Below are 16,810 nucleotides of genomic sequence, written 5' to 3'. Positions count from 1 at the left end.
AAATGTAAATTGGCAGTTAAAGAGCCCTGCTTTTTGACAATCTTGATTGCATTTGGAGGACAGATCAGGGTTAAAAGTTAATGAAAGCTCTTATCTACCTGTTCCTATTATTACTACTCTGGGTAAATCCGGGAACTGCTGTGCTGATCTTTACTGCAGCACCAAAACACACAAAGCAGCCAAACAGCAAACTCAGGAAAGGAGATCCCTTTATAAAAGGGGGTGAAATCATAATTAAAGAAGAACAATTTCCATTCTAAAGAGTGCAAAAACAATACCTGATGAGATCACAATGTGCTCTGACCTCCTTGAGACTGAAACTGAACTGGCCTGGTTCCCTATACAAAATAAAAAGGAGGAAGGATTCTATGTGTTGGGGGCATCAAGACCAAGGGTCATGGGGTACTCTACTGTGGCAGAAATCTAAATGATATTAGATGAATGATTCAAACATTATTAGGGTTGGGGAGGACAGACAGACATGTTGATTTAATAAGGCTACTTTCCTGTGAAATCAAGGCCAATAACATGAAATGTATTAGGAGAAAAAGGGAAAGGGATATAGGAAAAAAAAGATTAAATGAGAAAGTAACAGAGCCAAGATAAAAAGAGGTTGTTTTTTTTGGTGTAACTGCTCTGAAAGGTAATACAATAGCGAATAGAGTCCAACAGGATAAAGATCCTGCATGAGACTAAATATACAATCAAATCTTTATGGGTAGAAATCCCTTGTGTGTTGGGGAAGAGTATTGTGATAGGAGTATACTACCGTCCACCTGGCCAAAATGGTGAGGACAGTGAAATGCTAAGAGAAATTAGGGAAACTAACCAAATTGATAGTGCAGTAATAATGGGAGATTTCAATTACCCCAAAATTGACCAGGTAAGAGAAACATCAGGGCATGCTAGAGAGATAAGGTTCCTGGATGGAATAAATGACAGTTTTATGGAGCAACTGGCTCATGAGCCAAGGAGAGAGGGAGCAATTTTAGATCTAATTATCAGTGGAGCGCAGGATTCAGTGAGAGAGGTAACGGTGGTGAGGCCGCTTGGCAATAGTGATCATAATATGATCAAATTTGAATTAATGACTAGAAGGGGGACAGTAAACAAATCTATGATTCTAGTGCTAAACTTCCAAAAGGGAAACTTCGATGAAATGAGAAAAATAGATAGAACAAGGCTTCACAAACCTGTCCTGGGGACCCCACAGCCAGTCGGGTTTTCAGGATATCCACAATGAATATGCATGAGATAAATTTGCATATCATGGAGACTCGGTATATGCAAATTTATCTCATGCATATTCATTGTGGATATCATGAAAACCCAACTGGCTGTGGGTCCCCCAGGACAGGTTTCGGAAGCCCTGAATTAGAAAAAAAACTGAAAGGAGCAGCTAAAAAGGTAAAAAGTGTGCAAGAGGCGTGGACATTGTTAAAAAATACCATCCTAGAAGCACAGTCCAGATGTATTCCACACGTTAAGAAAGATGGAAGGAAGGCAAAACGATTACCAGCATGGTTAAAAAGTGAGGAGAAAGAGGCTATTTTAGCCAAAAGATCTTCATTCAAAAATTGGAAGGATCCAACAGAAGAAAATAGGATAATGCATAAGCGTTGACAAGTTAAATGTAAGACACTGATAAGACAGGCTAAGAGAGAATTTGAAAGGAAGTTGGCCGAAGAGGCAAAAATTCACAGTAAAAACTTTTAAAAATATATCCAAAGCAGAAAGCCTGTGAGGGAGTCAGTTGGACCGTTAGATGATCGAGGGGTTAAAGGGTCACACTTAGAGAAGATAAGGCCATCACGGAAAGATTAAACAATTTCTTTGCTTCGGTGTTTACTGAAGATGATGTTGGGGAGGTACCCGTACTGGAGAAGGTTTTTGTGGGTAATGATTCAGATGGACTGAACCAAATCACGTTAAACCTAGAAGATGTGTTAGGTCTGATTGACAAACTGAAGAGTAGTAAATCACCTGGACCGGATGGAATACACCCCAGAGTTCTGAAGGAACTCAAAAATGAAATTTCAGACCTATTAGTAAAAATTTGTAACCTATCATTAAAATCATCCATTGTACCTGAAGATTGGAGGGTGGCTAATGTAACCCCAATATTTAAAAAGGGCTCCAGGGGCAATCCGGGAAACTACAAACCGGTTAGCCTGACTTCAGTGCCAGGAAAAATAGTGGAAAGTGTTATAAACATCAAAATCACAGAACATATAGAAAGACATGGTTTAATGGAACAAAGTCAGCATGGCTTTACCCAGGGCAAGTCTTGCCTCACAAATCTGCTTCACTTTTTTGAAGGAGTTAATAAACATGTAGTTAAAGGTGAATCGGTAGATGTAGTATACTTGGATTTTCAGAAGGCGTTTGACAAAGTGCCTCATGAGAGGCTTCTAGGAAAAGTAAAAAGTCATGGGATAGGTGGCGATGTCCTTTCGTGGATTACAAACTGGCTAAAAGACAGGAAACAGAGTGGAAGAGGGTGGGCAGTGGAGTGCTCAGGGATCTGTACTGGGACCTGTGCTTTTCAATAAATTTATAAATGATCTGGAAAGGAATACAAGTGAGGTAATCAGATTTGCAGATAATACAAAATTATTTAGAGTAGTTAAATCACAAGTGGATTGTAATAAATTGCAGGATGACCTTGTGAGACTGGAAAATTGGGCATCGAAATGGCAGATGAAATGTAATGTAGATAAGTGCAAGGTGATGCATATAGGGAAAAATAACCCATGCTATAATTACACAATGTTAGGTTCCATATTAGGTGCTACCACCCAAGAAAGAGATCTAGGTGTCATAATGGATAACACATTGAAATCGCCGGCTCAGTGTGCTGCGGCAGTCAAAAAAGCAAACAGAATGTTAGGAATTATTAGAAAGGGAATTGTGAATAAAACGGAAAATGTCATAATGCCTCTGTATCACTCCATGGTGAGACCGCACCTTGAATACTGTGACAATTCTGGTCACCATATCTCAAAAAAGATATAGTTGCAATGGAGAAGGTACAGAGAAGGGCGACCAAAATGATAAGGGGAATGGAACAGCTCCCCTATGAGGAAAGACTAAAGAGGTTAGGACTGTTTAGCCTGGAGAAGAGACGGCTGAGGAAGGATATGAAAGAGGTGTTTAAAATCATGAGAGGTCTAGAACGGGTAAATGTGAATCAGTTATTTACTCTTTTGGATAATAGGACTAGGGGGCACTCCATGAAATTGGCATGTAGCACATTTAAAACTAATCGGAGAAAGTTCTTTTTTACTCAACGCACAATTAAACTCTGGAATTTGTTGCCACAGGATGTGGTTAATGCAGTTAGTGTAGCTGGGTTTAAAAAAAGGTTTGGATAAGTTCTTGGAGGAGAAGTCCATTACCTGCTATTAATCAAGTTGACTTAGATAATAGCCACTGCTATTAGTAGCACAAGTAACATGGTTTTCATGGGTAATGATTCACATCAACTGAACCAAATCATGGTGAACCTGGAAGATGTGGTAGGCCTGATTGACAAACTGAAGAGTAGTAAATCACCTGGACCAAATGGTATACACCCCAGCCATCCATTGCTCTTACCATGTGACAGGGGCTGAACAATGGCAGCGGTAGCCCCTGTGACATAGTAAGGGCAAAGGGCTATCAGCACCATTTTGATTACTGGCAGCCAACAGCCCAAGTGCAGGAGATTGCTCCCATACCCCCGCTGGACCACCAGGGACTTTTGGCAAGTCTTGGGGGGGGGGGGTCATGAGGGTGGGGGGTTGTAGTTAGTTTTTTGTTTTTTTTTTATATTCGCTCCATAAGACACACAGACATTTTCCCCCCACTTTTGGGAGGAAAAAAAAAGGACATCTTATGGAGCGAAAAATACGGTATATCAGGTTCTGGGAACATGGCTTCTACATTTAACATAGTAACCATAGCAGAAAAAGACCAATTTGTTCATCCAGTCTGCCCAGTAAGTTTCTTATGGTAGTAACTGCTGCTCCATGTAGGTTACCCCCAAGTCGTGTTAAGGGCAGTTTCCAAACTATGAATGCTTTGGACTTGAGGATAAGTTGTCCTGTGCAGGTAATGAGATTCCTTGAGAGTAATTTTGATCTAAAGTGATGAGATTCTGTCTCGGCCAGCATTTCACAATCTTCATATTTTATTGCCTATAAATTATTCAGGGCTAAATTGGTTACTACCAAAGTTTGTTGGCTCTGCCAATCCAAGGCTGGCACCTTATTCCATGATTATTTTACTGTAAGGCTTTTCCTTTTTGGATGAAGGTACGAGAAGAATGTGTAATATATTAGAGATTGCAGGTTTTCGTACTAATAAGGTGGCTATTCTCAAATCTGCTGTATTTAGTGATCATATTCCTTTGCAAACCAAAACTTTTGAATATTCTTATTTCTATTGCACCTAGTTGTGGTCAATTGGAAAAATTGATTTTAACTGTTGGTGGACTACTGTATGCAGGATATACACATATAAAACTGCTGAAAAATCTAAAAAGGTTGTTTAAACATCTAGAGATCTGGAAACCTGTGAATGTATTCAGAGGTTTGTAATTTTCTTTGCTGCTTTCCCCCAGACATGCCTTGTTAACCTTTCTTGCCCTAATATTGTTTGTTGCTATTCTTAGAATTTCAAGGAAACAATAAAAAAAAATTCAAGACGTAAGGTGAACAGTCTTCAGTGCATGGAGTGGAGCATTGCAATTCAAAACTCCTAACTTCTTCCAACAGATGATTCAGTACAGCTTACTAGGGCCAGATCTCAGGCCACAGAAAACACGCAGGCAGCTGCAATGCCAGCTGAGCCTTTTCTAAGCTGATAATTAGATTTCTTTTGCACTGTTTTCGTGATTTCAATATCCTTGATTAGAAATAAATGAAACTGAAAACTGTTTTGTGGAGAAAACAAAAAAAAAAATTGTCCATGTTGACCTCAGAATATCCTCCAAGCACAGGTTTTGCTCCTATAGCTGAAGTCTTTTGAATGCTCATGGACAGCATTAATCCCCTGCTGCTGGGTGGCAGGATAATGTGCTAAATGGAAGCTCCCACCTCGCCTGAGCCTCTCTGATCCTGGGAGCTGGAAACCTGTCATAGGGACGCTCCCCCTCACCTGATGCCGGAAGCTCTCTGACCCTGGGAGCTGGTGGACACCCATGATTCGTTCTTTTCTAACCGAGTGCTGGAGATGATAAAGGGTGGTGCCTCATCCAACAAGCCATCATCACTCCTGCCAGACAGACTCTTGCTGCTCTCAAAGAGGATCTCTTCCGAGGCCTTCAGGCTGTTGGGTTCTGCAAAAAGCAAAGAGATCAAACTGGAATAACTTCTTTGGCAAAGGCAGGCAAATAGAACTCTGCCTAAAGAGGTCGCATGCATCAAGATATATGCTTTGTGAAAAGAGTGGAGTCCATAAATCCATATTCAGCCGCCGAACATGGTCAGCTCTCTAATAGTTAGCCGAGGGGGTAGGCATTTCCAGTCCTTGAGTCTGGTTTTCGGGACATCCACAATGAATATGCATACAATATATCTGCATACAATGGAGGCATGCAAATATATCTCATACATATTTCATTGTGGATATCCTGAAAAACAGACCTGGTTGTGGCACTCCAGGACTGACGGTGCCTATCCCTGAATTATACAGATAAATTTATTCAGTTAACTTTAAATCAACTGAACAGCAGGACTTTATTTGGAAAAAGCTGAATATCTGCCCTTATCTGGCCAAGTTAACTGCGTAAGTAGCTGCGCCCCAGAATACCCCTGTCCCACCCATCACTTATCCAAATAACTTTTTAGCTGGATAAAAAGTTATGCAGCTAAGTCACAGTCACTAAGTGCAGCTGAATACTGAAATGGTGCCACTTAGCCGAAAAAGTGCCAATAAATATCGGCCTCACTGTTAAACGTTAAAAAAACACTGCAGGTGATCATTTCAAAGCACTGTCTTACAACCGCAGTTCAGGCACCAGACCCCAAGTATTCCATATGTTTTTCATCCAAGAATGTTAAGTTTCAGGAACGCATCCCTCCGCTATTAATTGTGTGTCAGTTATAAATAAAGGAAAAGAAGTCCCAAGTTTTTCACTCAAAATTATGTAGTTCTGCCACTTGACATTTTCTGGGGATAGCTGATGGCTGTCGGTGTGAGTCTGTGGACAGCAGGTGTGGATGCTGATCATGGGGAGGTGTGGGGGGCTCCATAGGCCCTGGACATTAAGACTAACAATCCTGAGCTTCTCCTTGTTCTGCTCCAGCAGGACAATAAGGACCAGAATGAAATCTTCACAATGGCAAAGCTGGCAACACTGTATCCAGACCTCTCTCTTTGAATGGCGCTGATCTATTTACCATTATCGCTAACTGAAAAGCAGGCAACCAATATGCCAATTCCAAACAGGGTGGGATCATGATAGTCCTGCTCGTAGAACACTCTCACCAAAGCCCATAGAATCCAGAGCCCAGACATCCAACCAATAATATCTGGTGAAAGCGTACAACGATTTCCAAACTAGATATCCTCCTCTAACACCCAAAATGCTCACATACAGGCCGATACAGTACGATGCGCTCAGCTGAGCACACTGTTTAGCACATAATTGGCCTCACATTTTCGACACGCGTCTATTACTCTTTATACTGTAAGGGGTTTAGAGCATCGAAAACGCGTGGCCAACCCCCCACCCAAAAAACTAATAGCGCTCATTATATGCAAATACACGTTGATAAGGCTATTAGTTAGTCTAGTGATATTAAGTTGGAGGAACCAAAAATTTAAAAAAAAAAAAATTTTTAATCTGCTCAATTTTACCGGCGTCCGTTTTCCTAAGCCATGGCTGTCAGGGTATTTGGAAACCGATGCCAGTAAAATTAAGCATCAGTTGTCGGAACCTGCTGACAGCCACCTCTACGCTAATAAGGAGGCGCACCCAGGAGAGGTGGCTGAGCACACATTGGGAGAGCTGGCGCTCAACAGGCAACGCCCGCTCTCCCGCGATTCTTACAGTATCGGGCCTGATGCAGCATAAAAATAGTAGGCCATCATAACTTAGATGATAACTTTGAAAAAAACTTTACAAAAATATTCATAAATACTCAAACACTGATGATTACAAAAAAACAAAAAAAAAAGGGAAAACTGGTTCTTACCTGCTAATTTTTATTCCTGGAATACCACAGATCAGTCCAGACTCCTGGGTTTTGCCTCCATGCCAGCAGATGGCGAGAGAGAAAAAGTTTCACTAACACACTACCATATACACATATACTACCTCACACATCACAAAGACCCATCAGGTACAACTACAAAGGTTCCTTACATGCTCCCCCGATCAAAACTACACTAACAAAATGAGCACTCTCCACAGGCGGGCCCACCCTCTTGAACTCATTACCGCCGGATCTACGCCAAGAGACTTATCATCTAACTTTTTTTTTTGTAATTCTTTATTTATACTTTTCAGAAACAAGAGCAATACAACTTATCAGCCATGATACATTCAGTCAGCAACCCTCACATGTATTACACCACATCGTGTACAATAGCAGTATGGGAATTCCCCAATGTGCTCGTTGTGTATTGCTGCCATGTACTCATTATAATAAAACATTTATCAACATCAAGTGTTCAATCATTTTGTGATGTATAAACCTCCCTCTTATCTAACTTTTAAGAAAAACCTAAAAACATGGCTTTTCAGGCAAGCCTATACAGAATCACAAGAACACTCAGACACCGGTCAAAGAGAAAAATAGTCCAACACAAGATTCTCTATCACCCATACTCCCCTCAAGAAACAAACACGCCAGATCTGGACAACACACCTGTTTAAGACTCCTTCTCAGATGCATCAGTCTTATTTAACTCATGAATCACTCGGATTTTTGCACAACACCACGGTCAATGTACCCACATATCACAACTTAGACTACCTCTTTAGTTATTCAAGATATTTATGCACGCTTGAAACATTCCTTACATTTATCCACGTCCTGTTGACGAGTTATTATCATCATCTATGTAATATTTAATTTGTATTATGTATATTTATGTTATGCGATACGTTACTCTTATGTTAAGAAACGCTGTTTAATGTAACGCCTTTATTGCGACAGTTTTGTTCTATGTAAACCGACCTGATTCGATACTTGTATTGAGAATGTCGGTATATAAAAATCCGAAATAAATAAATAAATATAACCTAGTGTGCCACCTGCAGTCTCTCAGTATTGACCTCTACCCAAGCCAAGATGATAATGAGTAAGCACTAACAACTAAGAATCCAAAACCCCCTCAATGAGCAGGAGGAAGGCGAAGTCCCAAAATTGGATATCCTTTCCAACAACAAAGGAGAACACCATTGAATCACTCAACAAACTCTGCATTATATATAAACTGTCAGTACGAGCACTCTCTCCCAAATGGGTGGGGCTCTGGACTCATCTGAGGCATTCCAGGAATGAAAATTAACAGGTAAGAACCAATTTTCCTTTCCTTTTTTTACCCCAGATCAGTCCAGAATCCAGGGATGTAACCAAGCTCCCATAAACAGGGTGGGACCATGATAGTCCTGCTCGTAGAACACTCTCACTAAAGCCCATAGACTCCAGAGCCCAGACATCCAACCAATAATATCTGGTGAAAGCGTGCAACGATTTCCAAGTTGCTGTAGTTTCCAGTTGAGATTCAGCCTAAGATGTCATTTGACAGCAAGTCAAGTGAGCCCTCAACTCTTCTGGTAGATGACGAGCCTTATAAATGTAAGCCATGCCAATTGCTTCCTTCAGACAACAAGCAATTGTAGTTTTGGATGCCTTACACCCCTTCTTTGTACCAATCCAAAGCACAAAGAGGTGATCAGACATCCAGAAACTATAAGTAACCTTGAGATACATCAACAATGCTTGCCATTCATCTGACACCCGAAGTTCCTTCGCGTAAAGTGCGTATGTATCTAAATTTGGAAAGACTGCAAGCTCCACCATTTGACTAACAGGAACACAAAAACAATCTTCGGAAGAAAAGTGGGTACTGTGTGCAACTGCTGGTCTTTGGCTCCTGAGGAAGAGAGGAATTAGCAATGTGTTGTGGGTTCTGCTAGCAGGTTAGCAATCTGTTGGGATTTGCTATGCGGCTGGGAGGAGCTAGCAGATGAGAATAGCAGTCTGATAGAATCCCCTCCCCAAAGGGGAGGAGTAGCAATCTGTAGTGTACTGCCTCCTATGGGTCTGCTAAGGAATGGCAATATGTTATGATGTAGACTGCAGAGTTGGCAATCTGTACCAGCGGAGTAATAGAGATGGTGCTCAGCTGGACAGAAAGTAGATAGGTGAATCCTTGGGCCGATGGCAGATGACAGCGCCCCCAGGAGGGAGTCCTGAGAGGGACCACCAGCTGGCTGGAGTATGGAGACAAAAACAGATAGTTCTTTTTATTAGATAGGTAGTATAACCACCAGAGGTGGCAGTAGTGAGCTGGTATGCCCGGCAGGGCTGAAGTCCCTCAGATACTGGAACTGCGATTCCAAGGTTCTGAGCTGCAAAGAGACTGTCGATAGTGAATAGACAGGGTATGCAGATATACATAGCCAATACTAGGTGATAACTCACATAAGGTCTTGAGATGGCTCAGTAGCTGGAAAGGGTTAGGCCCTCGAGGAGCGAGTACCTGGTTCCAGGGAAAGCTCTGAGAGAGCGGTGGTAACTCACAATAATCTGTATCTGGAATAGCTTCTAGTCATAGAGAATATTCAGAGTGTTCAGGAACATAGGCCCTCGAGGAGCGAGTGCCGGTTCCTATCTGCAATCTGAAATAGTAACTGGACATGCAATAGCTTCTGGACAAGGAGAATCTTCAGAGTATTCAGGAACATAGACCCTCGAGGAGTGAGTACCGGTTCCTATCGGTAGTCTGAAATAATAACTCACAATGTCCGTCTCTTGCGATCACTTCCAGGCAATAGAGAGTCTTCAGAGGGTTTAGGGACATAGGCCCTCAAGGAGCAAGTACCGGTTCCTTTCTGTAATCTGAAATAAGAACTCTCAAATGTCTGTATCTGTGATAGCTTCTGGACAAGGAGAATCTTCAGAGTGTTCAGGAACAAAGGCCCTTGAGGAGCGAGTACCGGTTCCTTTCTGTAATCTGAAATAAGAACTCACAATGTCCATCTCTTGCGATCTCTTCCAGGCAATGGCGAGTCTTCAGAGAGTTTAGGAACATGGGCCCTCGAGGAGTGAGTTCCGGTTCCTTTCTGTAATCTGAAATAGAGAAAGAGAATGAGGCCCCCGAGGAGCAGGTACCCCTGGTAGGTCTACAGAGGCAATGTTGCAAGAGTGAAGCAGGTCCGATGGAAATCCCACAAGCAATCCTTTGGGTGCAAGTAGTCTTGGACAGCCGAAGCTAGTCCAATCGGAGTCCTTGCTAACTCGATCTGTTAGCAAAAGTAAAGACCTTTTATGTTGAAAGCGGATGACGTAAATACAGGGGGATGCCCCTGAGGTTCGCGCCCTTGCCGGTACATACTTCGGAGCGCGCACACGCCCTACATCAACAGGAACATGGCGGATCTGCAGCGATCTAGGAATTAGGAATTAGAAGCCAGTAGTACTGGCTATCAGAAACACCTCACAGCAAGGGCCACCAACCCCCTGATCTACTCTGCTCTACCAGGGGGATAATCCCACCAAGCGATCTGACACTCCTGGGAGTAAATCTTTATTTCCAGATATCGACTACAGGAATTTGCACCTCTACCATCTGCTGGAGACAGAGAAAAACTGAGGGACTGCAGGTGACATACTAGTTTATATAGCAGTGTCCGTGAAACATTTTTTTCTATCGCCATCTGCTTGTAGGGAAGCAAAACCCAGGAAACTGGACCGATCTGGAGTATGAACAGGAAGATGCTTTAAATGCATAGAAAAAGTTTGTGCAAAACTGGCATCTAAGTTATGATGACCTACTATTTTTACGCTCTATGGGCCTGTTTTTCAAAAGCATTTACATGCTTAAAAATGGGTTTTACATGTGTAAATGCAGTTTACCCTTGTAAATGGGCTTTTGAAAATTGCTGCAATATATGTCATTGAATTATTAATAGGGTTTACCCATGATAAGTGCATTTAACACAGGTAAATGGCTTTTGAAAATTGGTATGCTTGTATGTTACATTTACATGCATAAATCCTTTGAAAATTCACCGGAATATGAGAATTCAGTGTGTTAGGGGAGGATATCTAATTTGGCTGATCTATTTATTGCAGCAGGCAAATGTTCTCGTCGTTTCTGTCACTCTGCGGCATTACTGCTTTATTGAAAGCTTTATTGAAAGCAGTAATGGCACAGGGACTTCTAGAAATCTGCTTATGAAAATGTCTTCCCTCACTCAGCTTTCTGTTCTAATCCTGTATTTCTTGTCTCTGAACTGTTTTCACTTGTATTTTAGGGTGATTTTTCTTTTCCTTGGGGGGTTCAGCGCCATCACCTCTGTCCTCGTTTCTGCTCAGTATATGTTTATGGCAATCCTGCATCTTGTTATTTAACTGATGGAAGCAAAAGGTAGGAGGAAGAGCTCTAACTACACCTTTATAAAAATCAGAGATTCAACTGCAGATCCCCCAAAGGCTGTTTCTATTTATTCAAAAAACTACTGGAGTGGAAGAAGCCGATGTGTACTTTACTCTGAGAGGCAGAAGGTTAAGGAACGCTTCACTGCCTTGCTGGTGCTAGGGGGAACTCCAGGTCTCAAAAGACAAGACAACTTATGTGTAGCTCATGAATGTGTCAGAGGGCTGGGGGGGGGGGGGGGCAGTCGCCATTATTCTTTCTTGTGGGTGGGTGGCAGCCCAATCAGTTTTGTACCTGAAAATCAGGACCAGAGCTGACGTACAATACCGGCCCCTTCCTGTGTCTGTAAAATGGTTTGGGGGGAGGGGAGTTGGAGAGAAGAAAATTATTCCTTACCTGCTAATTTTCGTTCCTGTAGTACCATGGATCAGCCCAGACGGTGGGTTATGTCCCCCATCCAGCAGATGGAGTCAGACAAGGCTTCGGAGGGTGCTGTCATATTAACCAGTGCACCCTCTGCAAGTGCTCAGTATAGAGAATATCAAAGCCAAAGGAACAACCTACGAAGGATGGATCAAGTGTACCAACCAGAAAATGATTATAAGAAACTAGGACATCTGGTGCCACAAATTTAAACTTGCAAAAAGAACTGTCAAACAGCCTCAAGAACCTGAGGCAAACATCAAGAAACAGAATTAGTAGAGCAGATCGAGCAGGAAAGAACCCCAGAATCCCAACAATCACCGGGCAGGCGTCTGGACTGATCCATGGTACTACAGGAACGAAAATTAGCAGGTAAGGAATAATTTTCTTTTCCCTGTACGTACCAGGATCAGTCCAGACGGTGGGATGTACCAAAGCTTCCTTAAATCGGGTGGGCCTCTGAAAGCCCTGCTCGAATGACCCTGTCGCCAAAGTGTCCAGAAGTTGACGACGGAAGGTACAGACGATAGTGTCGCGCAAAAGTATACACCGACTTCCACGTCGCCGCTCGGCAAATCTCTTGAGAGGAGACGGACTGAGATTCCACCCAGGATGCTGCCTGGGAACGTAATGAATGGGCCTTAACACCCAGAGGAGGAGTCCGACCTGCTCTTCGAGGCCTGGGACCCTTTCCTAGGACCTGACCAAAGGACAAACAAATGGTCCGAGATCCTGAAATCGTTAGTGACTTCCAGATAGCGAATAAGACTGCGCTTGACATCCAGGTGGCGGAGAGCTCTTGGCTTGTCGACTGCAAAAGACGGACGTTCTACTGTTTGGTTCACGTGGAAAGTCGAGACGACCTTGGGGAGGAAAGAAGGGACTGTGCGCAAGGAGACCCCAGCGTCCGTGAAGCGGAGGTAAGGTTCCCTGCATGAGAGCGCTTGGAGCTCCGAGATGCGACGTGCAGAACAGATGGCCACCAGGAAGACTGTCTTTAGAGTGAGATCCTTGATGGTGGCGTTACGCAGGGGCTCGAAGGGAGGACCTGACAGGATCTTAAGTACCAGATTGAGACTCCAAGAGGGACATGGATCCTGCACCGGAGGCCGCAGATGCTTCACCCCCTTGAGAAAGCGGACGATATCCGGGTGAGACAAAAGCGAGGGATGATCTGCAGACTGAACGAGAGAACCCAGAGCGGCAACCTGTACCCGCAGGGAGTTGTAAGCGAGCCCTTTATCCAGACCGTCCTGAAGGAACGAAAGGATCTGAGAAACCGAGGGCTGTGTGGTAGACATGGCATGCTCTGTACACCAGGACTCAAAGACCTTCCAGACCCGCACGTAGGTGACCGAAGTTGAAGTCTTCCTAGCCTTGAGGAGGGTCAAGACTACTACCTCTGGGTACCCTTTGGCTGGAGGCGGCACCTCTCAAAAGCCAGGCCGCAAGACAGAAGCATTCTGCCTGATCGAAAAATACCGGTCCTTGATGGAGAAGATGAGACAGATAGCCCAGGCGTAGCGGGCCATCTACTGCTAGGTGGAGTAAGTCCGTGAACCAGGGGTGACGAGGCCATTCCAGGGCCACCAGAATGACTGGTCCTGGATGGAGCTCTATTCTCCGAATTACTTTGCCCACTAGAGGCCATGGAGGAAAAACATATAGAAGAAGATGATCTGGGCACGGGAGCATCCACTCCTTCTGTGCCCCGCTCCCGTCTGCGGTTGAGGAACCGTGAGGCCTTGGCATTGTGAGACGTTGCCATGTTATCTATACTTCGTGTCCCCCAGCGATGTATGAGAAGTTGCATTGCCTCGTTGGAGAGAGACCACTCTCCGGGATCCAGCCTCTGTCGACTGAGGTAGTCCACCTGAATGTTGTCTACGCCTGCGATGTGTGAGGCTGCCAGGCGGGTGACATCAGATGGGCTGTTTCGAGTGACACGTGCCGCTCCTCGTACCGCCCTGGCGGTTGATGTACGCTACTGTAGTCACGTTGTCAGACAAAATCCTTACCGCTCGATTCCGCACCAGCGGCAGGAAGTGTATGAGCGCCAGATGTACTGCTCTCGTTTCCAGGCGATTGATCGGCCAGGCCGCTTGCGCCTTCGTCCACCGCCCCTGCACTGAGCTCCGTTGACACACTGCCCCCCAGCCGAACAGGCTGGCTTCGGTGGTGACTACCACCCAATTCGGGATCTCGAGAGGAATGCCCTGTGCAAGGTGTTGAGGATCCAACCACCAAAGCAAGCTGGTTTTGGCGAGCTGAGGGAGAGAGAGGACAATCTGATAATCCTGTAAAATCGGTTTCCAGCGAGAGAGCAATGCTCCTTGTAATGGACGTAGGTGCGCAAAAGCCCACGGTACGAGATCGATAGTGGAAGCCATGGATCCCAAGATCTGTAGATAATCCCAGGATGTGGGCGCAGGGAGAGCGGTGAAGCGTCGAATCTGGTCTCAAAGGGATTGCGCCTTGTCCGGACGTAGGAAGACCTTGCCATGAACTGTGTCGAAGCGTGCTCCCAAGAAATCCAAGTGTTGCGAAGGACTGAGAGAGCTCTTGGCGAAGTTCACCACCCAGCCAAGAGATTGGAGAAGTTGAACAACCCGGATAACCATTGCCTGTCCCTGGGAGAAAGACTTCGCCCGGATGAGCCAGTCGTCCAGGTAGGGATGAACTAGGATGCCTCCCGTCTGAGGGCCGCCGCCACTACCACCATGATCTTCATGAAGGGCCGTGGGGCAGTCACCAAGCCGAAGGGAAGAGCCTGGAACTGGAAGTGCTGGTCCAGTATCTTGAAACGAAGGAACCTCTGGTGGGCCTTGAGGATGGGAATGTAGAGATAGGCCTCTGACAGGTCAAGGGAGGCCAGGAACTCTCCTTGATGTACCGCCGTGATCACTGAGCGCAGAGTCTCCATTCGGAAATGAAGAACTCGAAGAGACTTGTTGACTTCCTTGAGATCCAGGATTGGGCGGAAAGAACCGTCCTTTTTGGGTACCATGAAGTAGATTAAATAATGACCCGATCCCACCTCTCCGGAGGGGATGGGAGAGATGGCCCCGAAGTCCAGGAGCCTGTCCAGGGTTCGTTGCACAACCAGCCGCTTGTGACTCAGTCCGCAAGGCGAGAAGATGAACCTGTCTCTTGGGGCACGAGCAAACTCCAATGCGTAGCCGTTCCTTAGGATATCTAGGACCTACTGGTCCAAAGTGATGTGGACCCACTCCTCTTAAAAAAGAGAAATTCGCCCTCCGATCCTGGGAGTCGAGGAGTGGGTGAGACTGGCATCATTGATGGGACTTGGACGAGGCCCCCTGATTCGTCCCCTCTCGAGGTGGTCTGCGGCCATGAAAGGAACAGGGCCAGGACTGGGATCTGGAAGAAGGTGTCCGGGGCACCACCTGTCTGGAACCTCGGAAGCGGCGTTGTGTCCGGAACCGAGTTCTAGAGGAATTGTAGGCTCTGAAGGTCCGCTGACGGTCCTCGGGTAGACGATGGACCGCATTTTCCCCCAAGGACTTAATGATCTGGTCTAGATCGTCACCGAAGAGAAACTTGCCCTTGAAGGGGAGAGATCCCAGGCTAGATTTGGAGGAAGAATCTGCCGACCAGTTGCAAAGCCATAAAAGGCGCCTCGCCGAAACCACCAAAACCATGGACCTCGCCAGGAAACGGAGCAGGTCATAAAGAGCGTCAGCTCCATAAGCTATGACAGCCTCCAGGCGGTCCGCTTCCTCCGGTGGCAGTTCTTGCGAGGTGAGAAGCTTTGAACCCAACGGGAGTCCCGCCCGTTGTGCTAAGGAACTGCAAATAGTCGCGCGGACTCCCAAAGCCGAGACCTCAAAGACCCTCTTGAGGTAGACTTCCAGCTTTCTGTCTTGAAGGTCCCGCAGGGCCGTGCCACCCGTAACTGGAATTGTTGTCCTTTTGGTAACTGCGGACACCACCAAGTCCACCTTTGGGACCTTGAGAAGCTCCAAGAAATCTTCGGGAAGGGGATAAAGCTTTTCCATGACCCTTCCGACCTTAAGCAAGGCCTCGGGGGTATCCCATTCCCTGGCCAGTAACTGGAGGAAGGTGGAATGGGTGGGAAAGGCCCGGGACAAAGGGCATAGGCCTGCAAGGACAGTGTCCCCCTTTTGAGAAGAAGAGGCGATGACCGGAGCAGAGGGTCCTGGAAGGTCAGGGGGAGGCTCGAGGTCCAGCTCCTGCAGGATATGAGGAATTAGAGCGTCCAGCTTCCTCGAGCTGAGCCGGCAGAAGAGGATTATCTGAACGTGGAGATGGAGGATCCCCCCCAGGTCCGAGCCAGAGCCTGTTCCTCCTAATGGAGGAGGGGTGAAATGCAACCTGGGAGCCCCATGAGGGTCCCTTGAGCCCCCCACCCCCTGTTGCGCCCTGGGCCCCCTGAGGAGGATCTGGTAGCCGGGGTACCTTGGCTGGCAGTGGTCCTGAGATGGGGGCCATGGGAAGCTCCCGTCGCTGTAAATAGGCATTGTGCATATGCACAATGAACTCCGGCGAGAAACCTGGGGGGCCTAGCGGAGGCACAGGAGTCAGGATCGGTGGGGCATCTCGGCGAAATCCTCCTCTTCCCCTCCCGATGGCTGCTGCACGCTCTCCTCTGCATCCAAGATGGCCGCCGTTCCCTGTAGCCTGAGGCGCGCGAAGAAAACCTATCCGGCCATCTGGATGTGCCCTCCCCACCAGGGAGGCACTTAGTACAGAGACCTGCCCGCGACAATCTCGACCCCGGCTCGCCGCACGCCGAGCACCGGGACGG

General features: G+C 45.8%; 1 protein-coding gene across 2 annotated transcripts in view; it reads right to left on the bottom strand.

Annotated features, from left to right (window-relative positions):
* Positions 1-16,810, bottom strand: part of ZC3H14 (zinc finger CCCH-type containing 14) — a 206,103-nt gene that overhangs the window by 141,405 nt on the left and 47,888 nt on the right. For both annotated transcript variants that reach the window (XM_029597753.1, XM_029597754.1), the window contains exon 5: positions 5,140-5,320. In XM_029597753.1, the coding sequence (XP_029453613.1) occupies positions 5,140-5,320 (181 nt within the window). The remainder of the gene's footprint in view (positions 1-5,139; positions 5,321-16,810) is intronic.

This window comes from Rhinatrema bivittatum, chromosome 4 (assembly GCF_901001135.1).
Source record: "Rhinatrema bivittatum chromosome 4, aRhiBiv1.1, whole genome shotgun sequence".
NCBI classification, from domain to species: domain Eukaryota; kingdom Metazoa; phylum Chordata; class Amphibia; order Gymnophiona; family Rhinatrematidae; genus Rhinatrema; species Rhinatrema bivittatum.
Note: the sequence above shows the minus strand (reverse complement) of the source record. Positions and strands in the feature narration are given on the sequence as shown.